Here is a 24,613-nt window from a genome sequence, read left to right as displayed (position 1 = left end):
CCTGTGACCCTCCGCATGAGCCTGGGGACATTTCTGGTTGCGCTGCAGTGCCCTTCTCTGTGCCTGCTGAGCCAGGTGATCTGTGTGAAGCTGCCCAGGATGGGGTTGGATCTTCTGGGTTTTGACCCCCACATAGCCTTTGTGCTGTCTGAGATGGGGTGTGCGCCCAGCCCTTCCCTGCGAGGCCCTGCGCTGTCCCAGGTCCCCCGTGCAAGGTCATGAGTGGCTCCTGTCCCAGGCTCCATCCTGCTCTGCTCTGTGCCCTCTGGTCACGAACCGATGCCGCTCTGCACCATGTCGCTGCGTCTGCTGGGACCGAGAACGCCTCCCTGCTCTCTCGTTAGCTTTTACTTCCTCCGTTAAATCGGAATGAGTTTGTTTGGGTCCACAAAACTCCTGTTGCTGTTTTTACTGGATTTCCCTCATTTAGAGTTTAATGCATAGGCTCAGGGCCCTGCAGTGCTGACTTCTCCCCAGAAGTGGTGGGAGGATACGAGGTAAGCTCCGACATCCCCCTGCTCTGTCCCTTTGAGTGCGCACTGGCCTGGGCAGGATGCTGCTGGCTAGCAGTCTGCAGTGCAGCCCACGGCCCGTGTGCTCTGGGCAAGGGTGATGAGGCCGTGGGAACGAGGCCTGTGTGAAAGGGGCCGTGGCCCTGTCTGCTTCCCGTGGCCCTGGCCCTGCTCGCACCCTGTCGTTGCCCCATGCGGTCCTGTGTGGGTCGCTCTTATCCGCTGCCTGCTCCTCCCTGGGCTCAGGCCTCGCCCTCTTGGTGGCTGTGACTCCCCCGCCTCTCTTCCGGGCAGGTGGCTCTTCCTGCATGGGCCCACTGCAGGACAGCTCCGAGTGACAGTGTTCTGTCCGGCCTCCATGGCACAGGCACTGCCAGGTCTGACTCCAGGCCGGTCGGCACCATGCTCAGGAGTAGCTGCCCTGTGTGCTGGGTTAGCACTGAGGAGAGGCAGGGCATGGGGATGGCACTGTGTACTGCCCGCTGGGCTTGGCCTCGCAGGACACCTGGGTCCTCACCAGCCGCCCTCTGGGCACAGGGCAGAGCTCCTGCCTGGCTTGGCAAGGAGCCCACCAAGCATCATCAAGTCCCCACACAGCAGCAGAGTGAGGCCCTGGCTCCCTGGGAACTCCAGCCGCTTTCCAGTCATGGACAGACGGCAGAGGCTGGTGGGGGACCCTGAGGTGACAAGCAGAGCCGGACGCCGTGAGGAGTGTCCCCCACAACCCTCTGTGTAGGAAGGCGTCCTGGTCCAGGGCCACAGCACGCAGCCTTGCTGTCTGAGACCCCAGCTGGGCGGGGAACATGGTGCCTGTAGGTGGGAACCCTGCAGTTGAATCTCTGGCACCCGATTTCTCAGTCCTGGGTGTGGACGTAGGCCTGGGCCTGAGGGCATTTCTCCTGTCACCCCAGACCCGCAGACCCAGGATGCCAGCACCAGCAGCTGAGAGCTGGGGGCAGACATTTGGGGCCAGAGACCCTGGCAGCAGGCCGCACCAGGAAGGCAGGGAGGCCTGGGTTGGCAGAACCCACCTGGCCTCTCCTGGCTCCTGCTCAGTGTCCTGGGGGTGCAGTATCCCTACACCCAGCACAGAGGGGGCCTCCCGCCCTGCTGCAGCCCCTGCAGAAGGTCGCAGACCAGCTTATCTCCTCCGCTCAGACCCACGCCTCCTGGCATCCTGTTTTTCTTGTGTCATACGAACAGGAAACAGCAATTGTTCGCCTTGTGCGTCACGGCTGTGGCGTGGCAGTGCTCTGGGGGTGCCCACCCACGCCTGCGGCAGGGCCCCTCCAGCTTCTGCCAGAGGTCCTGGGGATCCCTGAGAGCTCCCAGCACCGTGTGGCTCGTGACTGCTGTGTGCGTGAGCAGCCCTGGCCAGCCACTGTGCACGCCGTGGGGCGTCCACCACGCACTTGTCCATGGCCCTGGCTGGAGGTGTCGAGAGGGACGCAGTGCTGACTGGGCCCATGGGAAACATCAAGGAAGTGGGTGCTGGGGCCAGGCAGGGAGCAGGTCACGCCGGGGGTGATGCCCTGAGCCGAGGGTTGGTGCCCTCGGCCCTGGAGCCCAGTGACACAGGCAGGGCCAGAGGTGTGGTGAGCAGCCAGCCTCCAGAAGCCGAGGAGACGTGGCCTGGCCCCCACCTGTGCTCAGGGGGGCCCCTCCAGCTGCTGACTGGGCTCAGCCTGTAGGCACCAGGGAGCCCCTTAGAGAGCGGGGGACCCTGGCAGGACAGGACAGGTGGGGCGGTGGGTGGGCCTGGAGGGCAGGGAAAGGTAGAGCTCTGTCAGCAGATGTGAACGACATGGCTGCCTTTGCAGCTGTGCAGTGTGGACAGGACTCACCGCCTCACCCACACCCCCGCTTCCTCCTCGCCTCCTCTCCTGTGTGGGGCTGGGATCGAAGCAGCCTTGTGCGTTCCAGGCAAGTACTCCACCACTGAGCTACATCCCCAGCCCTTTTCATTTTTTTTATTTTGAGACACGGCCTCACAAAGTTGCCCGGTTTCAACTTGAAGTCGCAGTCCTCCTGCCTCAGCCTCCCAAGTAGCTGGGATTACAAGTGTGCACCACCACACCCAGCTCACCTTAACCATTTCTGAGTGCACTGTTCATGGCACAAAGCACCAGCTATCTGCAGAACTTCAGAAATCTGAGACTCTCTGCTTTAAAAAAACAAACAAACCTGTTTCACTGTGACATATAATACTGGACAATGAGCCCAGCCCCAAGGATGATGGAGACTTTATGCCACAGAATGTGCGTGACCCACCTGGATCCCTGAGGCTCAGGGTCACAATTGCCCTGACCATCAAATGCTTCTGAGCACTGACCAAAGCGGTCCCCAACACTTGGGCATGGTGAGGGGCTCCCAGGCGCATGTGACGGGGTTTGGCCTCACGTGACAGACCCCGAGCCACGGCGGGCAGGGCTTCTCTGCCATGCGTGCCCTCATGTGTCACTGGGGCTGTATCTGTGTGGCTGAGGTCCACAGTGACACCCACGCTCCTGTCCTTGGCACCCACGTCAGATCTCTGCTGTAGCAGAGAGCATGCACTCATTGTGCTTGTGGGGGTCCCAGTGCTTACCCACACCTTGGCCAGGGCTCCTGCTGATGTCTTGCTGGTTTGTGGGGTTCCGTGTGGCCTCCCCTACTCCAGGATCTCCCCACGTCCTCACACACAGGGTATGCGGCCGGGGTCCTGTGAACAAGAACAAGGCTTCCTGAGACCCTGGGAACCCCAGTCACACGGGGAGGCTCCATGCGTGGCAGGCGGGCATGGGTCTTTGCTGCACCCCACATGTGTGCCTGTCCCTCAGCCACCCATGCACACCTGTGGACTTGGCCCGGATGTGCGCACGTGGGCGCTGTTTTGATTGCAGAGGAGAGGAATCTGTAGATTAACTCCAGAAAGGACAACACGGCCTGCCTGGTCTGGCCCTTCCTGTACTTAGGTCTTTCGATTTTAACTAACTTTAAGGCAGAAGGACCACAAGTCTGAGTCCCACCTGGGCAACCTTAGCAAGAATAAAACATGAAAATGGGTTGGAGTTTTAGCTCAGCAGGAAAGCCTTGGGTTTAATCCCCAGGACTGAAATTTAAAAAAAAAAATTTCCCTGCAAATCTCCTTTATTAGAGTCGTCCCAAGGGGTTTGATGGTTTTACACAATTGTAGGGAACCATCGATGTTCAGTTTCAGCCTCACCTGGGCAGAGTCTGTGCCATGGCGAGGCCAAGTCCACCCCTGTTCGGGCTGCGCGTGGCCTCCTCCCCACCTGAAAGGGGCCGTCTGCTCGGTGACTCCTGATGTCTTTGTTTCCCATTTCATGCATGAGGACTTCAACCCTCCACTGGCCGCGTGGGCTTCCCGGACCTCGCTCCGTTCTTGTGGGCGGTGCTGGTGTTGGGTAGTCGCCTTCCACCCCATTCAGGACATTCCCTCTGCTGCCGGGGCTGGGCCAGTTCCCAAGCCGTGGACAGGGTGTGTGTTCCACATTCGGTTCTGTCTGCTGCAGGGTCTCGCGGCTTCTCCTGAGGGCTGAGCTCTGTGGGCTGCATCACGCCAGCCTGGTTCTGGCACAGACCCTGTTATCCCGGCACCTGTGGGTCAGGTGGGCTGCCCTGCCTGGGCCAGGCTTGGTGCCCTTGTCCCCCCATCAAGGTGGCTGTGGTCCCCAGACCAGGCTGGGGGATCCCTCAAGAGGCCTGGGGTGGAGGAGGGCAGTGGGAGCCCTGCTGTGAGGGCAATGCAAGGGGCAGAGCCCGGCTGTGAGGCAGAGGCAGGAGGTTGTTAAGACTGAGCCCAGCCGGGCAACTTAGTGAGGCTGCATCTCAAAATAAAGAATAAGACAAGGACTGGGAATGGAGCTCAGTGCTAAGTCCCCAAACCAGAAATGGGCCAGAGGAGAGGGAGTAGGAATGACCAAGAGGTGCTAAGTGCAGGTACCAGTTCCCATGGTGAAAGTGATTAGTGGGGGTTGCGATCCCCCAAAACCCAAAGAGAACCCAGCACTGGCGGGCGTGGGGCAGAGGCCTGGGAGCCACAGCCTCTTCTCGGTCCCTGCTGGCCTCAGACCTGTGCCTTGTCCCGCAGACAGGACGCCTCCTCCTGCTGCTGCAGGCCCTGGGTGCCGTTCTCTGCTCCGCAGCTGGAAAGGCAAGTGGTGGGCACTGCCGCAAGGACCCGGCCAAGTGGCCCTCAACACCACACTGCCCAGCCCAGGGGCCCGGGAGGCCACTGGGACAAGGCCATGCCCTCTGTGCTACCTCAGGACTCTGGCCGCTGCTGGGCAGCATCCAGGGCACGGAGCCAGGGCCAGGGCTACGGTGGGCAGCAGGAGCAGCAGCCCAGCTCCTTTGTGGTTTGTGTATTTATTTGTTCGAGTTCCGGTGCTGTGGCAGCCTTCCCCAAGCTTGTAGCTTTCTCGGGGTTGCTGTTGCCCCCACAGCACAGGGGCAACTGGCCATGGGGATGTGGTCACGCGTGGGGCCTCAGCTTCCTTACGGCCAGACCTGGGCTCTGCCCTCCACCTGCCTCAGATCTGGGACCACCTGTGCGCCTGTCTTCACCCGTATGCGCTCTTCTCGTGCCGCTGGGCCTGGGGTCCCTGGCTCCTCCGTTCTGGGGCCCCCTCCCCAGTGCCCTCAGTGCCCTGCTGCGGTCAGTTCTGTCCCTGCCTCTCCCTCACTCCCAGGAGCACAAGGGAACTGCGGGCCCCGGCCTTCCCCTCTGCTTCCTGGCCTTGGTGACGATGTCTCCTGTGACTCCTGCCTGGCTTCTCAGACAAACAATGCTGGGTTTGGTGCCCCATCGCGAGAGGCCTTGACCCTGAACTAGGGCAAGAAGGTATGCGGCTCTCGGCCGAGAGCAGGAGAGGAGGTGGCAGGGCAGGGTCTGGGCACTGAGGCCATTGCAACAGAGACCTGAACTGACGTCCTTTGGGTCTGGACTCCAGCACAAGAGGCCCCGGCTGGGCTCAAACTCATGATCCTCCTGCCTCAGCCTCCTAGAGTGATGGGGTTAGAAGTGTGTGCCACTGTTTTTCACTTAAAGTTCCCTTTGGTTCTTTTCCAAATCAGCCCCGTGTTTTTCTTGTTACCTCTTGGGCTGACGCTCCTGCTTCCTTCGCGGTGCTGGGTGTCTGCTTTCTGCTCGTGCTCTCAGCCTGTGTCCACTGTCCACGTGCTCTGTCATTCTGGGCCCTGTGCCTGGGCTCTCGGTGGCCTGCTCTGCTCCATGAGTGCTTTTCCTCAGGACAGACCACACTGGTGCCCAGGGCTGGGCATGCCCAGGTGAAGCTCCACGTCTGTGGCCCTGGGAGGTGGCCAAAGGGACAGACAGCTTCCGTATTTCCCTCCGTGGCTGGCAGGCTTTTCTGAGCACCTTTTCCCAGGACGCCCTTGGGCGGGGCCGGCAGTTCCTCGTGTGGGCCCCGCCCTGCCTGAGGTGGGGCCTCCTGTCACCTGGCTGTCTCTGGAAGCCCTTGGGGCCTCCCCCCACCATGGCACCTGGGGCACTGAGTGGCCTCATGGGGGATGCCAGGATCCCAGACCAGGGGCCCTATCTCAGGCTGGGTTCCAGGCCTGCCTGGAGCAGTGAGAAGGGTCAGGATGACTGGGAAGCCTGGTGCCTGGGCAGTGGCCCTGGGCCGGCCCACACCGGGGGTCCCCATGGCTACCTCTCGCTGCGGCCCTGGCACGGGGGGCAGGTGCATGGCCCTGGCTTGGCTACAGCCCTGGGGTACCCTCACTGGGCGGTGTCCCCCACACTCCCGGTCTTTCCCTCACTGTGCCCCTCTCTGCATGCCCAGTACTTGGGCTTTGCCTATAGCGAGGGGAGCGTCCAGTTCCTAGGACCCGGGAGGTGGTGATTCCAGGCTGTGCTCTCGCTGGGGATCGGCAGAGCCTGGGCCCCCTCAAAGGTCACGGCCCCCCAACAGCCTGATCCTCCGCGTGGGCCTGTGGGTGGGGGGCTATGTCCAGTGCAGTCTGTATGCCTATGGGCCACTTGGGGGCTGCAGGCCACCAGGTCTTCAGGTAAGACACACAGGGTGGACAGGACCTGATCCTGTCCTTGATTGGAAGGGCTCCCTGTGTCCCACTGGGGTGGCCCCGTCCTGGGGTGCTGGCTGCCAAGACCAGAGTGAGACTGCACTCTGGCATCTGGCGGCCTCTCTAGTTCTCCTCCTGAGCGAGCAGAGTGGCTGTGGCTCAGCTCTGAGGCCTCTCCTCTCTCCCCGGAGAATGGCCAACACCACCACCTCAGCCAGGCTCAGCCTCAGTGTGCTGGACAGGGGCCCAGACATCTCAGATGAGCCCGTGGCCGGTGCTGCCCATCCCTAGGGTAACGGCCTGGGGCCACCCCAGGGCCTGTGCAGCAGGTCCCAGGGACACAGGGAATCTGGCCTCTTGCTCTCCTGGGGTCATGGACCGGGCAGCGTCTGCTGAGCAACAAGCTGTGAACCTGTCACACCACCAGGGACCTCGTAGTTCCACCCACATGATGACCCACCGGGAGCAACAGGTGTCACAGGCCCAGTGGGCACTGCGGGCTCTGCGGTTGTGTGGGGTTTATGTTCAGAGGCATAGAAGTGGAGACAGCGCGGACTTTCTCTCCTCTCACCTCCTCGTTTCCCAAATCTGTGATTCAGAGACAGAAAGCGTCTCCTCGTTTTCCCAAATCTTCTCTGTGGTCCGGGCTCCAGCCCTTCCCTTTTGCTCCCTGGGGCTCACTGGGTGGAACAGTCTGGCCGCCATGTGCCCAGGTGCCCGTGCCCTCCATGGATGGGGACGGTGAACCTGTCCCTGTGGCCACTGTGGCCCTTTGTCTGGCGAGGACAAGCCCCTGCCTTTATGGGATAATTAGTGCGGACAATGACCGCTGCCCCCGTGGCCTCAGGGCCCAGCGGAGCAGAAGGGAATCTCAGTGGCATGAAAAGTCACAAGAGGGAGGCGCGGGTGGTGGCTGAATAGCAACAGTTACCTTCTGAATAGATTAAATTTTAAACCCTCCATGGGTGGGGGGAGTCAGAGTGACAATGAGGTTTTGTGTCTCTGCAGCTCTGGGAGGAAGCCTGGTGGGGGTTTGCTGTTCTGGAAGACCCACGGGCTGGACTGCTGAACCTGCTGGAGGCCTCGGGCGGCCAGCAGGGCCAGGGGCCCTCCCTGGAGGCCTGGATCCCTGGGGAGCTTCAGTACTGGCTAAAGGCACAGCCACGCCCAGGCAGCCCAGGTGCCAGGGAGCCACGTCCAAGCCCAGCCCACGCCCTTGACCTCAGTCAGGTCTCCGGCCTCTCCCAGCCCTCCAGGCTTCCCCAAAGCCCCTCCAGCCCTGACTTCCTGGCCAGCCGCCCTGGCTCCAGCCCGTGCCCCAGCTGGGACGGTGCTCCCACTGCAATGACCTGGCTCTCTGGTCCTCCAGGGCAGCCCCAGGATGGATGCAGCTCAGGTCCACACACTCAGGGTATTCCCGGAGGCCCCTGGTCTGGCGCAGCCACTGGTCAGCATCTTCCAGCTGCGGGATGCAGATGTGAATGCCCATGTGGCTCACATCTACCATCTCCTCCAGCAGGGCAGCTTCAAGGAAGTGAGCAGCCGCGCCGCCCGGCTGCAGAGAGAGTGCTCCCTGGGCTCCCACATGCGATGTCAGGGACAGGAGCCACCGCAGGCCACGGAGGACCTGGGTCTGGTGGGGCCTGGGAACCGGCTCAGCCAGGCGCTGGGCCTGAGCTGCAGGACCCTCACCTCCTGACACAGGTGATGCCAAGGCAGGTTCTGCGCCCCTGCCATCCCCTCCCCTGGTGCCCTGGTGTCCAGGGTCCCTTCCTCCTTAAAGATGCCTCCAGGGACCCAGCTTTGCTCTCTCCCTCAGCTCCTCGCGTCACCTGCAGCTCAGTGTGGGGTGGCACTACCTCCCACCCAGACCCTCCTGCCTTGCCCTTGCTGGGCCACTCATTGCCCAGTCTGGGTGTTGCCTGCCTGTGTGCTGGGCACAGCCCTGCCCTGAGTGTGGCAGAGGCTCTCCCACCAGGAGGGCCACAGGCAGGGCCGAGGGGCGCTGCAGTGATTCCCAGCCTGTGTGTAACCCCGGCCCCGCTGGCCTGGCCAGAGGCCCTCTGTGGAGACCTGGGGTTTGGCAGCCAAAGGCCTCCACGGGAGCCGGTGTGGCTGTTGGAGCCGCGGTGGACTCCGAGTCCACCATGAACATGAGTGCGGCTGGCTCCTGTGCAAGCCCAGAAGGTCCCGAGAGGAGGGCTGGGCTCTGAAGTCCTGGAGGAGGCGTCCCGGGCCTGGCCCAGAGCACCCTGACAGGTCTGCACGAGGCAGTGGGGGCGGGGGGCCTGGCAGGTGGCAGCTACAGCACGTGGAGGCACAGGCTGTCCTGAGCTAAGACCGGCCTCCATCCCACCGCCAGCAGGGCCCCGACGCCAGCCCTGTGGGGACAGTGTGCAGGCGCCACTGCCCGGCTCTTGGAGTTCAGGTGCGGGGACCTGGCCTCCCTGGCCTGGCCTGGCCTAGGGAAGCAGGGTTGCCCCCGTCACTGTCTGTCTCGTCCCCAGCCTCCGTCTGCAGGCGGAGGCATAGAGGCCGACATGGCTGCGCCCAGGAACAATGTGGGCCGAGGCCTCCCTCGCGTGGCCGGGCGGGGCGGGGAGCGAGGGCCGCTGCGTGGACGCAGACGGCAGCTAGTGTTTCAGGCATCTTCTGTTACGCTCAGCCTTTCAAAGAGTGTCTGGACTGCTGAATGTGCCTCCCTCCGCTCCGAGCCGGCGTCCCCACACAAAGGGGGCTCTTGTCCCTCACCGGCCCCTTCTGCGAAGAAAAGCCATTGTCCCCAGCGGGGCCGCCCGGCAGGCGGTGCACGCTCCACTGCCCACCGCCGCGCCCGGCGAAAGGGGCCGCATTCAGGCTGTCCGCTCGGATTAGCAGGCGCTCACGACTCAATGTGCTGCGGTATTTCATGTCCAGCGCAGCGGCTGGCCCGGGCGGGATGAATGCCCGCTTTTGTCCACTGAGTTATTTTATTTACATTTTTTAAACAGCTTATCAAGGTAAAAAGATAGCTTTGCGTTAAGGGGGGGAGGCCCCCTTGGCTCCGGGCCCGCATGGAGGTGGAAGGCTGTGTGGGTGCTGGGGTCCTCAGCTGCCCCGGCACCTGCCCAGCCTCCTGTCCCTTGCAGTGGGGACCCCAGGCTCCAGGCATCACTCTCAGAGTTTCCCGACTGTTTTCCCAAAGACACAGCTATGGGGCCGGTCTTGCTGCAGGCTCCTGCAGCACTGCCCTTCCTCCCTAGGAGCTGCTTCCTGTCCTCTAGGGTGGCAAGGAGGCCCCACCTGTCTCCCCCGTTGTCAGATCCAGTTCTGGCTCTGTCCCACCTTCTCTGGCCGCTGACTGGGCCCATGGGTGATACACCTATGCCAGCACCCTGCGTGCCCACCAAGGGCTCAGTGTTGCCCCCGCAGCAGCGACCACAGGCCTTGTGGAGCCCGAGCTATGGCGAAGCTGGCTCTGTGCCACTCCTGCCCTCTGGTTACCAAGGTGGCTCCTGGCTGTGGCTGGGTGGACCTGAGCAGGCTCGTCCCTTGTCCAGGCCCTACCCAGCCCTGGGCCACAGAATTCCCCAGGGCTGCAGGACAGAGTGGACACAGGGGCTGGCCCAGGCCTGCTAGCCACGCCCTGCAGACACCACCAGGGCCACCTGGCCGCCAGAGGGCACCCTGGGTGCACAGAAAGCTCCTGCCCAGACAGTGGATGCCTAAGGTTCTGTGCCCAGGATTTTGGGGACCGGAGTCTGTGACCATGTTCCTGGACAGTGAGTGCACGCCTGGGGGACCCAGCTTGCACCCCACACTGCTACCAAGTGAGTGAGGTCTTCCAGTGGGAGGGACACCAAGGCCTGGGCCCTTGGGGTCATCGCTGGATGCTGATGAAGCGAAGGTGCTGGATGACTTCTCCTGCTCTCCCCGCCGGGTTGCTGGGTGGCACTGCCCCTCCCCCAGTGCAGTGGGGGCTAGGCTGGTGAGGCTGACAGCTGCTGCCTACATGGGGTGTGAGGGCTGCGATGGGGGTGCCTCCTTGGATCCTAAGCTCCTGGGAGGTTTCTGATCCACAGGGGCCCAGAGCCCTCTCATGAGGGTGGGATAGGCCTCACCTGGGCACCCTGCACAGCCCTACACCCCGAGCCATGGCCCCGTGCCCCCTCCCACGCCCCGTACCTCTTGGAGCCTGGCGGAGGCCGAGGCTGCTGGCCCCAGGCCAGACTGCAGAGCCACAGGGTCAGCACTGTGCAGGCAGAGGCCCCCAGCCCTGTGCCCCCAGCCCGGCTCCCCCGTGCGCGTCCCAGGGCTGGACTCCGAGCAGAGCCTTTCCCAGGCCGCTATTTTAGTCTCTGAGCAGCCGGGTGGGGCGCCGAGCTGCTCCCGGGCTGCTTCGTTATTTTTGCTCATAATGGGAATGCGATGTATGGAAATTATTAATAGCAGCGTGAGCCTGTGGTACGTGCGGGTGGTCAGGGCCCGGCACACTCTGCCCAGAAGTGGGAAGGCCCGGCAGCCAGGACGCACTCAGGGCTGGAGCACAGCCTGCGGCGCTCTTGCCCCATTGAGGCTGCGGCAGACTGCATGAGGCTGCACAGGAGGTCGGGGTCAGAGCCTGGGGCCCCTCTGCCCACGCACCCACCCAGCCACTGTTCTACCTCTCAGATGCGCTCAGAGCGGCCTCAGGCTTAGACACCTCCCTGTGAAGGCCGCTTGGACTGCTCTGCAGCCCAGGGCCCCTCTCCTGCCCCGCAACAGCCTTGTCCCTCCCCATGGTCAGTCGAGAGACAGGAAAAAGACCAGGCTGGCTGTGCCCGGCAGCCATGGCAGGGGGAGGGTGGGCGCCCGTGGTTCTGGGCCCCTCTCTGCCTTAATCTGCCTCTTTGTGTGGCCAGGCAGCCATACTGGGCACAGAGCTGAAGCCACAGCCAGAACTGCACATTGAAAAGGTAAACATCTTTTTCATGTGAATTGTTTAGGTTGGACTTGGATAAAGCCCAGGTCTCCAGAAGCAGTTTGGTGGGGTGGAGAGGGCAGGGGCTGCCAGCGGTCAGAGTGGGTGCAGAGCCTCTCAGGCTGCCTGGACCAGCGTGGACCTCCCTTGGCCTCGCCAGGCTCCAAGCCCAGGGTGCCCTTGGCTGCTCAAACCCAGCCCCACTCTGGCAGGCTGTGTCCAGGGTAGCGGCAGACTCCAGGCCTCGCCCTGCATGCTGTCCCCTGCACCCTGCCCTGGCAGGTGGCGCCCCATCCAGTGTGGGCTCTGAATTGCCCGATGTGTGGGTAGATGGGGGAGGGACATCTGCAGGGTCAGGGCAGGGACTCTGCCAAAGCTGTTCTCACTGGGCAAAGGCGCAAGTCCCAGTGCCACAGCCAGGGCTCCCTTGGGGCTTCCTGGCATCTGGACAAGCTCGCAGTCCCTGTCCTGCACCCTGGAAGGGTCCTCAAGGGCCGCTGGACCGCTCAGCCCCACATCTGCATGCTTGGTGAGCACTATGGGTGACAGCTGAGCCTCTCGGGGCTTCAGCCCTTTGTCAGGGCACAAGGACAGCTTCAGGGGCACCAGGGTCAGGTCTGGGAGCAGGTGAGCTTGGCTGTGGTGGGTGTCCCACACTCCTGCCCACTTCCCAGGATGCCCTGGGCCACCAGCAGGCCCCACAGGGTCCAACTCCTAGGGGGAGTGTGGTCTTGGCTGGAGTCTGAGTGGGCTCCCCTGTCCCCTACTGCTGCTCCAGGACCAACTGAGCCTTGTGAAACGCTATATGACTGACTTGCCAGACCTGCAGAGGCAGCTGCTGACCCTCATGGACTACTGGTGCCAGGCTGGCTTTGACATCAGGGACATTGTCAGGTGAGCCCCCAGCAGAGGGTGCTGGATGGACTCCTGAGTGCAGGTTTAGGGCTAGAGCGGGCATGTAGTGGTGTGTGAAGGCACCGGGGCTGCCCTTGGCCAGCAGCAGGGCTGGACACCACATCTGTCCACACCACCTGGGTCTCACCTGTGAAGTAGGAGGTGGAAGATCAGTCCTCCCAGGACCCCTCCTCTCTGCGTCTTGCTTATGACTTTACTTCCTTGTCCTTGGAACGGGGCTACCTCTCCCTTCACAGGAGCCGCTGTGACTTGGCATGGTAGGAAGCAGGTGGAGTGGTGAGGGGCAGCTAGTTGTCATCACTCTCATGACCTTGAACACACAAATGAAGGACAGAGATCCAACAGTGGTGAGCGGTCACACCAGTCTCAGTGTGAACAGGGAGCGCCCTTGGGTCAGGGTTAATGGCGGAAACTGCACAGAGTTAATGACGTCACTGCCTTAGCTCTGTGCTCTGAAAGGACATAGACGCAGTGACATCCACAGTGATGAGCAGTGAGATCTTGGTTTCTCCTTTTTGTTTATTGTTTGTTTTTTGAGACAGGATCTGGCTACATAGTTTGGGCTGGTCTTGCACTCACTGTGGAGTCTGGGCTGGCCTTGAACTCACCGTGATCCTCCTGCTGATTCTCAAGATCTTGGTTTCTAAAGACCATTCTGTACTGAAAAAAAAACGCGGACTCTGTGGAGAATACGCCGAGCACAAAGAAAGGCCAGGGAGCTTGGGACCTGGGACTCTTAAAACGAATCATACAATGCCCAAGGGAAGTGGAAAGTTCCTCACAGTCTGTCCCAGCTAATAAATGGAAAAGAGAGCAGTAAAATAAAAAAATTATCATTTTGCAGCTACCCAGGAAGTAACTGATTCAAGCAGAGATCATCTGGGTTTGCTGAGGAAGACAAAAAACTCAAATCACCAACATCAGACTGGGAAGGAGGCCCTGGCACAGAGCTACAGATGCTGACATGGAGGGGCGCAGCACATGTGTTTAACCATCAGATGTCATAGACCCGGTTCTTAGGAGACACCATTTGCCAAAAGGGATTGCTAAAAACAGAGTGAAATAGAGTATTCCTATGTCTGTAAAATAAATTGAATCCATAGGTTGAAACTTTGCCCCACAAAGAAATTATTCACCCCAGTGCTTCACTGGTGGATTCTTCCAAACACTTAAGGAAGACTCAACCAGCCTCACAAACTCTCCTGGAGAAGATAGGAAGAAGGGGCATGTCAAAACTCGCTTAGAGCCAGCTATCGAAACATGAGCATTAGGAGAAGGAAAAATTAAAGTCCAGTATACATCATGAACATGGACACAAAAGCGCTAACCAAATATTAGCAATTAACCAGCCAGCATATGAAAGAGTTCATCAAAAGAATGAGAAGACAGACTCAGACTGCTAGAAAATATTTGCAGAAGACATATCTGAGAAAGGACTATTACTCAGAATAGACAAAGATCTCTTAAAACGAAAATAAGAAAATGGAACAACCCAATTTAAAAGGGGGAAACAATTGGGAATCACTTCATCAAAGAAAATAAGGATTAGAGAAATGCAAATCAGAACGACTATGAGAGGCTGCTACACACCTGTCGGGACGGCCCAAACCCACAGCACCACAACACCAGGTCCTGGAACTCTCACTCCCTGCAACAGAACGGAAAATGGTCCCACCGCTTGTGCCTCAAAAACGGCATGTACACTCACCGTGGGATCCAGCAGTCACGCTCCTGGGCATTCATTTACCCAGTGGAGCTGGAACCTATGTCCACACAGACACTTGCACTCAGATGTCTGTGACACCCTTATTCACACGACTTAATCAAGACCTGGGACCAACCGTGATGTCCTTCAGAAGGTGAAGGGATAAACAAACTGTGGTCCATCAAGACAATGGAATATTATTCACACTAAAATAGAAGTGAGGTTTAACTAGGTATGGAGTGCATATCTGTAGTCCCAGCACCTGGGATGCTGAGCCAAGATGACAGCTAGCAAGACCTCATCTCAAAAATGAAAATGAGGAGGAGGAAATAAGTTACTAAGACTTGAAACAAATACATACAGCTAGGTGAAAAAGCTGGTCCAGAAAGGCTACACATTCTGTGATTCCAACTGTCTGACCTCCTGGAAAAGGCAGAATTGTGGAGACAGTAAAAGGATCAGAGGGGTTGGGGATATCAATCATGATGTTGTGAGTTTGATTCCTAGAACCAAAAAAATAAATATAAAAGACTAGAGGTTTCCATGGGCTGGGGGTGGGAGGGATGGTGTATTAGACAGCTTTCCTGCTGCTGGGACGAAGTACTCAGCACCTACAAGTTAAAGGAGGAGGGATTGAGTTTGGCTTATGGTTTCAGAGGATTTAGTCCATGGTATGCTGCTCCAAGCAGGAGTATCATGGCAGAAACGCATGGAGGAGGAGACCTACTTGTCTCATGGCAGCTAGGAAGCAGAGCATGGAACAGCACCAGACAGGAAGGGCCAGGGCCAAATGTGGCACCCAAGGTAACACCCTATGCCCCACACCCCACCCAGATACACCCAGAGGTGGGCAGCTCCCAAGCCAGTCAAGTGGGCAGTGAGGCTTAACTACACCAGGGGACAGGTCCAGTCCCACAGTATATCAACCCCGAGAGCCGGCCCTTGTGTGGACTACAGACTGTGACAGCAATGGGTCCATGTGGCCTGCTGGCTGTAACAGGTGCTCACTGTTGGGGCTCCAGGGTGGCTGTGCACCCTGGGGGCAGAGGTGAATGGAAATGCCATACATTCTGCTCAGTTTTCCTGTGAGCCTGCAACTGTTCTTAAACACATCAAGTCTGTCTTTTAAGAAAGTTAATACACTGTGATCAAGTGCAGTCTATCTCAGAAATTCCACATTGATTTAATATTCAAAAATCATTATAACTTCCCGCTTTAACAGGATAAACAATAAAAGCTACATAGTCATCCCAGCATATAAAACAACTGCATAAAACTCAAACCTCATACAACTCAGGCATAGTGGCCCATGCCTATAATGCCAGCACATGGGAGGCTGATGCAGGAGGATCACCAGGAGTTTGAGGCCAGCCTGGGCTCCTCAGTGAGTTCAAGGCCAGCCTGAACTGCATACAGAGGCCCTGTTTCAAAAGGAAAGAAAAGAAAAAAAAAAAAAACAAAAAACCCAGCCTCAAACCTTATTATGATATTCACCCCAGATAGCTCACTTGAGATGTTAGTAAGAATGCCTCCTCAGTATTCTATAGCCATGATGAGGAGGAGGCCAAGGAGAGAAAACAAAGAGACCGAGAAAAAGCAGCTGCTTTTGCTGCACCACTAAGAGAAACAGATCCCAGGTCTGATTCCCGGGGCTCCAAGAAGAACTTGACAACTGCGTTCACCTGCTACCACTGTTAAAAGCCAGGCCACCTCAAGAGGAACTGCCTTAAGAGGCCCCATGGGCCATGCCCTGGATGCAAAGGAGACCACTGGAGATCGGTCTGCCCTCTGAGGTGGAGGCCCCAGAGATCAGACCCATGCTACCAGTTAGTCCAACAGGAATGAGAGGGCTTGGGGCATGGTCTGCCTTCTCCCTCTGGCCAGACCGTCATCTCCGTCGAGGAGCCCTGGGTAATCATGACTACGGAGGAACAAGAAAACAGCCTGTTGCTAGACACAGGTGCAAGTCTCTCGGTCCTTCTTTTCAATCCTGGCCTTCCTTCCAGCCATCATACCTCAGTGAAAGGAGTCACTGGTGAGGAGGTAATATGCTATTTTTGACAACCCTTAGGCTGTAACTACTTAATAGGTCCCTCTTGCATATCTCTGTCTTCCTGAGAAACCACTCTGAAGATACCACCATGTATTACAGCAGCCATTGATATTTTCCTACTAATCTATCCATAACTGTGTAAAGTTTGTAATGTTCCTATCCTATTTCATAAATGGATGTATGTTTATTATTATCTGTTTCCTACAACAACCATTGAGAATAGTTAATGATTTTTCAATAGGTCACTCATGTATAGCTCTATTTATTTTCTTTAGAAGCCACTTTGAAGATACCAAAGTATAGTACAACAACTCTTGATAATCTCCTACCTCTTTTGTCTGTAACTCACTATTATTTGTCTATTTGTTTTCCTGAGAAACTATTTCGTAGACAATAATATGTAAAATGATAACCATTGATAATTTCCTACCATTTTGTCTGTAATTTGCTAAGTTATTATTAGCAAATAATAATAACTTCCCCCCTATTATTATGTTATCCTTCTTTTATTCTTTAAAATAAAAAAAAAAATTAAAAAAAAAAAACCTTATTATGATAAAGTCTCAGAGAACTACAAAGAAAGGGGAACTTCCTTAATCTAATCAAAAGTGTTACTTTAAAAAACAACAAAAATAAGAGGAAATATCCTTTTTTAGCTTTACTGAGATATAATAAATACATCCCAAACCGGGCATTTGGAGTATAGCGTCTTGACTACTTTCAGCATGCGTGTTCATCAGGGCCGTCGCCACATCCCCTTCGGCCCTGAGGCCTCTGGCCAAGCTCACCTGTCCCTGTACGTTCCTGTCCCCTGATCTGTGTCGCTAGACTTCTTCCCTCCCCTAGAACACAATGTGAATGGAATGACGTGAGGTGAGCTTTTCCTCCCAGTAGCTATTTTGAGATCGCTGGTTCCTGCTTTCTGTAGCAGGCAGCGTCGTCACAGTGGAGGTGACAGGGTTCGTGCCCCATCACCTGCTGGTGGGCATCGGGTGTTGTCCACTTCAGGGTGTCACTAAGGAAGCTGCTGGGCACCTGGCTGTAGGCCCCTGGGTATGAGGACTACCCAGGAGGCAGAGCCGGAGTGCTGTACTTAAAGAAATCGTCAGACCTTGTGAATTTCACTTGCGCCACCTCCTCTGAGGCTTGATGCATCATCTCAGCCACTCCCACAGGGGTGCAGTGATATTGAACTCTGGCTTTGATTTGCATTTTCCTAACAACTAAGATACTGAGCATATTTTCCTGTTCCTTGTGAAGTAGCTATTCAGTTTTTGCACATTTTAGATGAATTTGTTTTCATATTATGGAGTTTTGAGATTTTTAAAAATATATTTTGGCCAGACATGGTGGTGCATACCCAAAATCCAGCACTCAGGTGACTGCAGCAGAAGCATCCTGAGTTTGAGGCCAGCCTGGGCACCACAACAAGACTTTGTCTCAAAACAAAACATACATGTGCACACGTGCACACACATATTCTTAGTCTTATGTATTATTTGCAAATGGCTTATATTTTCATTCTCTTAACAGTGTCTTTCAATAAGTAAAAGTTCTTAATTTATCAAACTCTGATTTATCAATTTTTTTAAATGTGTGGATCACCTTTTAGTATTGTAGCTGAGAAATCTTTGTCTAACTCATGAGCACAAACATCTCCTGTCCTTATTTCTGGAAGTTTTATGATTTTAGGATTTTCATTTAGGTCAATGGTCAGTTTCTAGATGGTGTCTACATATGGTTCGAGGCAGGCATCGGTGTTCTTTATTGGTAACATGTGGATGCCTCTTTGGAACTATTTGTTTATTTCCCACTGAACTGCCTCCCTACCTTGTGAACATCGGTCGTCTGTACGGGTGTGGGTCCAGCTTGGCCAGCCTGTCTGCTCTGTCCATCTGTCTGCCTCAGTACCCATGCCATACCTTCTGGGCCTTGTAGCCTCACAGGAAGTCTTCAACTCAGGTGCTGTTGACCCTCCAGCTCTGTTCTGCCTGTCTTTCTTTCTTTCAAGTTGTTTTGGTTATTTTAGACCCTTTACATTTTGATATTAATATTCAAATCAGGTTGTTAATTTCTACCTCAAAAAAAGCCTATTGGAATACTTATTAGTATTGCATTGCAATTAAAGATGACTTTGGGGAGAATTTAGTGTTCTGACCCATGAAATGGAGCCTCTCTCTCCACTTATTGAGGTCTTCAGTTGCCCTCAGCAATTTTTTGTTTGTTTGTTTGTTTTTTGTGTTTTTCGGGTACCAGGAATCGAACTCACGACCTTGTGCTTGCTAGGCAGGCGCTGTGCCACTGAGCTAAATCCCCAGCCCTGCCCTCAGCAATTTTTAATAAGGCTTGTATATCTTTTGTCAAGCTTATCTATAAGTGTTTCATATCTGATGTTGTAAGTGATGTTTTTAGATTTCAATTTCTAGTTATTTGGTGCTAGTGTATAGAAATGCAATTGATTCTTGTTTGTCAACCCTTGTATTCTGTAACTTTGCTAAACTTGCCAGTTTTTATAGCTATTTAGAATAGGATTTTCAATGAGGATCATTGTGTTGCCTGCAAATAAAGGCAGTTTTATTTCTCCCTGTCCTTCTAGAACATTCATTACAACGTGGCATGGAAGTGGACATCACTGTCTTGACCCCGATCTTGGGACCAAGCTTCAGTCTTTCATTGTTGAGTGCTGTGTTACCTACAGACTGCGGATATGCCCTTCATCAAATTACAGAAGTTCCCTTCTTGGATACTTTCTTGAGAATTTTGATCAGGAGTGGATATTAGATTTTGTAAAGTGTTTTTTTTTTTGAGACAGGGTCTCACCTTGAACTTGCTCTGTAGCCAAGGGTGGCCTTGAACTTGTGATGATCCTCTTGCCTCAGCCTCCCTGGTGCTGGGATTACAGGTGTGCACCATCACACCCTACTGTTCTGCAGCTATCAAGAGCTTATGGTTTTTCCCTTTTAGATTATTATTGTGGTGAATTATACTACCTAATGTTTCTAACATTAAACTGGGCATCACTCCTGGGATAAACTTGGTCACGATTTAGTATCTTTTGGGTGCCTTCTTTTAATTCAGTTTGCCTCCATTTTTGTTAAGAATTTCCTCATCTGTCCAGGTATAGTGGTGTACTCCTGCAACCCCAGCTTCTTGAAAGGCTGAGGTAGGAGGATCACATGTTTGAAGCCAGCCTGGGCAAGGTAGCCATACCATGTACCAAACTTTAAAAATAAAAATAGCGGGACATGGTGGCACACACCTGTAATCCCAGCACTCGGGAGGCTGAAGCAGGAGGATCTTTGCGAGTTCGAGACCAGCCTGGGCTACACAGTGAGCTCAAGGCCAGCCTGAACTGCACAGTGAGACCCTGTCTCATAAAGAAAAAACAAAACAAAACAAAACCCTCGCTTTGGGAGCATTCACATCTTGTGTGAGGCTTGGTAACGTTTCCCTCCTATCTCCAGCGGTCCCTCCGTTGGCATCGGGCAGCTCCTCGTGCCCCCGTGCTGGCTGATGCCCAGTGGATTTTCAGGCCCTCACTGGATGGGCGTTCGGGGCTCAGTCCTGCACACCACACACCTGTGCGTTGGGCCTCCATGCCGTTTCCTGTCTCGTCTCCCATGGTGCTGCCCACCATCTGAAAACCAGGTTTCTTCAGTTCTGTTCCTCGGGTGTTTGCAGGGGAGGGTGAATCTGGGCCTGCTACTCCAGAGCGTCATATTTTTGTTAAAACGGTCTACACACGTTAATGCTACACAGTGATGGTGCTCACTGTAACTCTCCCTTCAGTCCGTCCACTGCCCCCTGGAAGCCGCGTATTCAGGGGTGAAATTGAAATGCTTTCCCTCTGATTTTGAGGACAAGAACAGGGCAGCTGTTGCCACCACTTCCACAGCGCACCAGGATCCCAGTCAGGCAAGGCAGGTCGGAGAAGTCCGAAGCACGAGAACAGCTGTCATTTTTTTCCAGACATGAGTTTGTATGTAGGAAAAACCTACAGAAAACTGTTAGAGTTAGCAAGTAAACTCAGCAAGGTCGTGGGCTGTGAGGTAAACTTGTACGAAGCAGCTGTATTGCTTGATCCTTACCTCAGAGATTCCTCAAGGACGTGAAAATCACTAGGAATAGTGGAAGAGCTTGGCCAGTTTGACTTAAATCAGTAACTGCTGTGCCGTACCGTACGTCTGTGAGAGCGAAGAGGCAGCTTCCAGACCCAGGGCGGCTGCTTGCCGAGCACCTCTTAGGAGTCTGTACGCAGCGCACGAAGCACTCACACAAAACCCCAAAGCAAATGCGCAGCACAAGACAAACCGGGTTTCCTGGGAGCAGGACTTGAGCCGCATCCCCCAAGCAAATTAACAGCTGCTCAGCACCAATTCATCAGGGAGACGCAAACTAAACCACGAAGGAAGGTCCCCGTCCCCAGCGTGGCCACCCATCCCCGTCCAGCCAGCGCGCCAGGCCGACACAAAGGAGTTGGCTTGGACCTGGAGCGACAGAAACCCACACTGCCCGTGGGGAGTGAGCATGCGGGGAAACTGCTCACAGCTGGTATCTGACTCCGAGCTACGACAACCCTGTACTCCCGGCATTTGAGAAGAGCAGTGGGACTGTGGTCCACAGAACAGCAGCACTGGCACAGCTCCCTCCTCTGTCACCTGCGCCTGGAACAGCCACACGCCACGGCCAAGGAGGGACGGGGGTCCTCGGGCCCAGCCACGCAGGGGAGGCACCGTCACCCGTGGCTGCGGGGCCGCCAGGAAAGGAGCCAGACCGAGGCACACGGCTGTGTGGCCCCACCGCACAGAGTCACAGTGGCGCATCGGCAGTGGCCACAGAAGCCCAGGGAGCAGGCACCTCGGGGCGCAGGAGGCTTTTGAGAGCTACAGCATTCCACACTGAGGTTCAGGCAGCAGGTTCACACACGGGCTTGGCAGTGTTTCCCTCCTGTCTCCGGTGGTCTCTTCCTTGGCATTGGACAGCTCCTCGTGCCCCCATGCTGGCAGACGCCCAGAGGATTTCCGGCCCTCACTGGACGGGCGTTCCGGGCTGAGGACCCCTGCCCCGTCCCTCCTTGGCCGTGGCGTGTGGCTGTTCCAGGCGCAGGTGACTGAGGAGGGAGCTGTGCCAATGCTGCTGTTCTGTGGACCACAGTCCCACGTCTCTTGAGCAGGTTCACAGGAGCATGGACACCTTTGACTTCATAGGATAGGTCAGCCAGGCCCCAGTGAACAATTTATAGTTTAAAGTGGCGGATGAGCACAAGCGTTCATTGCCTCTCTACTTTAAAATGAGGGAAAGTTTTTAAGAGAGGTGCTGGAGACTACAAAGCAGACGGCCAGGCGGCGACTGCTGACCTGGGGGCCGGTGCACCGGCCTCGGGGCCAGGAGGGCTGGGACCTGGAGGCCTGCGGTCCTCAGAGCAGTGGGGCTGAAAGTGGGGTCTCAGGGGCTCTTCTGAGGAGGTGTCCCAGCACTGCAGAGGACAGGAAAGAGCCTGTGGGCATCTGTTTTCTGCTGCTGTAATAAAATACCAGAAGCTGGGTACTGAAAAGGGTTTTGTGGAGCTCACAGTTTTGGGAGCTGAAAGTGCACAATCCAGCACCAACCAGGCTCTGAGGACAGAGCTCCACGGTCACCTGCCGTAGGCTCCGCCTCGTAGGGCCTCTGCCCCTCAACAGACCCCAGGAGGACAGGGACGGCTCAGCACTACGCCTCCAGGGTCCAAACCACCTCAGACCACAGCAGGCTCCACTGAGCCCGGGCTCTGCCCGCCCCCTGCAGCTGCATCTGCCCCGGGCTCCAGGCTGCAGCGCCCACCGAGCTCAGCCTCTCCAAGACAGCAGCCTGCAGGTGTGGCCACTACATGCCCAGCACACAGACCCCCCAAACCGGGGCTCAGGAGCAGGAGGAGAGGGACCACCAGAGCTGTGAGGTCTCGGTGAGGGGCCGCGATGTGGGCACAGGTGCCACCCCTGAGCTCAGGCCCTAGAACGGAGCTGGCGGGCAGAAAGTGTGGCCGAAAATGAAGAGCTCAGTGAGGGTTTGGGCAACCAGTCTGCAGGTATCTTCCAAAAAGTGGTGCAAAGGAAATAAGCAAAGAAAAGGAAAATTAGGAAAGGTTTCAAATGCGACGTCGTGAGTTCGATTCCCGGTCCTGGAAAAAAAAAAAAAAAAAGGAAAGGTTTCAAAGATTAGATTCTGTGAAGGAGGTGCAACATCCCGAGGACGGCTCCAGTGGGGCAAGCGCAGGAGAGGGTGGAGGTGTGGGGGTGGGGAATGCAGGCCAGGGGCGGTGGGGGGCGGGGGAGGGAGGCGGAGGCCCATGAGGAGATGCAGGGCCATGAAGCTGCAGCACAGGGGTGAGAACCTGGGAGCCTCCAGAGGAGCTGGGGCCCCCGGGCGCCAGAGTGGCCTTGGCATCTCCACTGCAGTTCCTGGGGTTGGCGCAGAATCACGGCTCTGAGCTCAGTCTTCATTTCCACGGCGCTTTTACTGGATTTGCTCTGGGACAGCCAAGAAAGGGGGGTGGGCATGTGGGAGGCGGGCTGGATCCGCGCCACGCCAGGAGGAGGTGTGCGGGGGGGGGGGGGGGGAGGGACCACAATGGATGGGTTACCAGCGCGCGTCCCCCGGCACAGCTGGAGGGGCATCTCAGTGGTGGCCACGCCTAAGCAGAACTGTTTTAAGTGCAGGGTGTGTGGGTCTAACCAGAAGCCCCGACACGATTGTTCTCGGGGGGTGACGAGACATCTCCACAAGATACCTACAGTAAATGGCCAAGCAATCGGGGTGCAAAGCGAGGCTTATCTGGACCCAGGGCCCGGCCGGCCTTCTCAGTGCTGACCTGCAGCCCTGTGGGGGTGCTGTTCCCCTCTAAGGCCTGGGAGTCACTTAGAACCCCACAAGTATGTGACATGGCTGTAGGTAAAGACCTCAAAGCATATTAACTTCAAAGAGGCTGTGACAAACTGGGCTCTCTCCCGCAGGCAGTGCCCCAGGGCGACTCCCAGGGCGACTCCCCAGGCTGGAGAGACTGAGCCCCAAAATGCTAGCTGGCGGGTCCTGTGTGAGCAGAAGTATGGCGTAGCCCGGGAGCACCAGGGGAGGAGGGGCTTGGCCGCTGCACCCACCACCCCAGAGCCCTGGCTGCCAGAGTGCCCCCCCTGCCGGGGAGGAGCTGGGAGGCCCATGTTCCCCAGCCCAGGGCTTCGGCTGTGCCTTTACTGCTCCTCCTCGCCCTCCTCTCCCCTCCTTCTTCCCACCCCTCTTCCCTCTCCCTCCTCTTCTCCTTCATCAGGGCCCTGGGCAGGTGGGCTCTGTGAGGACCCCAATCCTGACAGGACACAGAGTGGTAGCTGAACAGGGTGCCATCCTCTGGCACCTGCGGGTCCCGGAAGGGAGCATGGGCATCGTATGTGTCCCCGGGTGTCCCTGAGCTCAGGCCGTGGCAGTGAGCGCTCGCCCTGCCTTGAGGGGTCTGCGCTCCTCTGCAGAGGCAGAAAGCAAGCGCTGTGCACTCAAAGCCGGGAAGGCCTGGCCCTGCAGCACAGGCTTGAGACCGGGTGGTGTGCTGCCCTGTCGCCCGTGCAGGGGCCCAGGCGGCACGGCCATCACGCCGGAAGACCCAGGGGAATCGGCTGGCTGGGGCGAGGGCAGCGGAGGCCTGGGCCTGGCCCTGTGGTTAGCGGTGGGGCGGTGGGGGGACACAGAGCCGCCACAGCTCCTCTGTCCTGCGCTGCGTGTCCCCATGCCCCCAGCTGAGACCTGCCTTCTCTCAGCCTTACGTTCCAGTGCTGCCGCCATGCGCTGCCTGTGCCACAAGCCTTCTGTGGGGTACATGTGCCCTGGGCACCCCTGGGGGCCCCTGCTGGGCACCAGCCCGGGCCTCAGCGGCTCTAGGCAATCAGACCCCTCTGCACATGCTGAGCTCTGCCAGCCTTGCGGGCAGCTGAGCCCCCAGGGTCCACATGCTGCCAGGAGAGGGGCCGCATGGGCCTGGCAGAGGGCTCTGGGCTGCTAGTGACTGCACAGCCTGTTTCCTTGGCAGAAAAGTGTATCTCAGCGAAACTGGGCCGACCACTCACAGGTGAGCAGTCGCTGCACCTGTTACCTGGGCCGTCGGGAAGCCAACTGGGTCCAGAGGGGCTGGGTGGCCCGTAGGTCCCTCTGTGCCCACGTGGTGCCTGGCCTCTGTGGGCACCCGAGGTGGGCGTGTGCCAGGGGGGGCGGTGTGATGGGAGCAGAGTCCTCTTGTGGGTGGGACCCCGAGGCCTGTGGCTCAGGGACAGCGCTGCACACAGGCAGCGTGTGGCACACACAGGCACACGAGGCTGTGCTGCACCCTGACCACGGAGATGTCCTCAGGCACTGTGTCGCATGCACAGGACGTGGCTGGGCAGCAGAGGGTGGCACTGGGTCGGGGTGGCATTGAGAGG

General features: G+C 57.1%; 1 protein-coding gene across 1 annotated transcript; it reads left to right on the top strand.

Moving 5' to 3' along the window:
- Positions 1 to 1,930: 1,930 nt before the first annotated feature.
- Positions 1,931 to 23,613, top strand: Exd3 (exonuclease 3'-5' domain containing 3). The gene is made up of 10 exons (XM_013506584.1): positions 1,931 to 2,107; positions 4,606 to 4,838; positions 5,052 to 5,172; positions 7,572 to 7,793; positions 7,933 to 8,097; positions 11,444 to 11,497; positions 12,281 to 12,396; positions 21,182 to 21,281; positions 21,982 to 22,116; positions 23,476 to 23,613. The coding sequence occupies exons 1-10, from the start codon at positions 1,931 to 1,933 to the stop codon at positions 23,611 to 23,613; spliced, it is 1,461 nt and encodes a 486-aa protein (XP_013362038.1).
- The last annotated feature ends 1,000 nt before the right edge of the window (positions 23,614 to 24,613 follow it).

This window comes from Chinchilla lanigera, unplaced genomic scaffold (genome assembly GCF_000276665.1).
Source record: "Chinchilla lanigera isolate Chin_1 unplaced genomic scaffold, ChiLan1.0 scaffold00112, whole genome shotgun sequence".
In the NCBI taxonomy this organism is placed as follows: Eukaryota; Metazoa; Chordata; class Mammalia; order Rodentia; family Chinchillidae; genus Chinchilla; species Chinchilla lanigera.
The sequence above is the reverse complement of the archived record's forward strand: the minus strand, read 5'-3'. Positions and strand labels throughout refer to the sequence as shown.

Coding starts and splice junctions, on each gene's coding strand:
- Exd3 (XM_013506584.1), top strand. CDS start 1,931: ATGGCCCTGGCTGGAGGTGTCGAGAGGGACGCAGTGCTGACTGGGCCC. Junction 4,839..5,051: donor GAGCCAGGGCCAGGGCTACG/GTGGGCAGCAGG, acceptor CACCTGCCTCAG/ATCTGGGACCACCTGTGCGC. Junction 7,794..7,932: donor ACGCCCTTGACCTCAGTCAG/GTCTCCGGCCTC, acceptor CTGGTCCTCCAG/GGCAGCCCCAGGATGGATGC.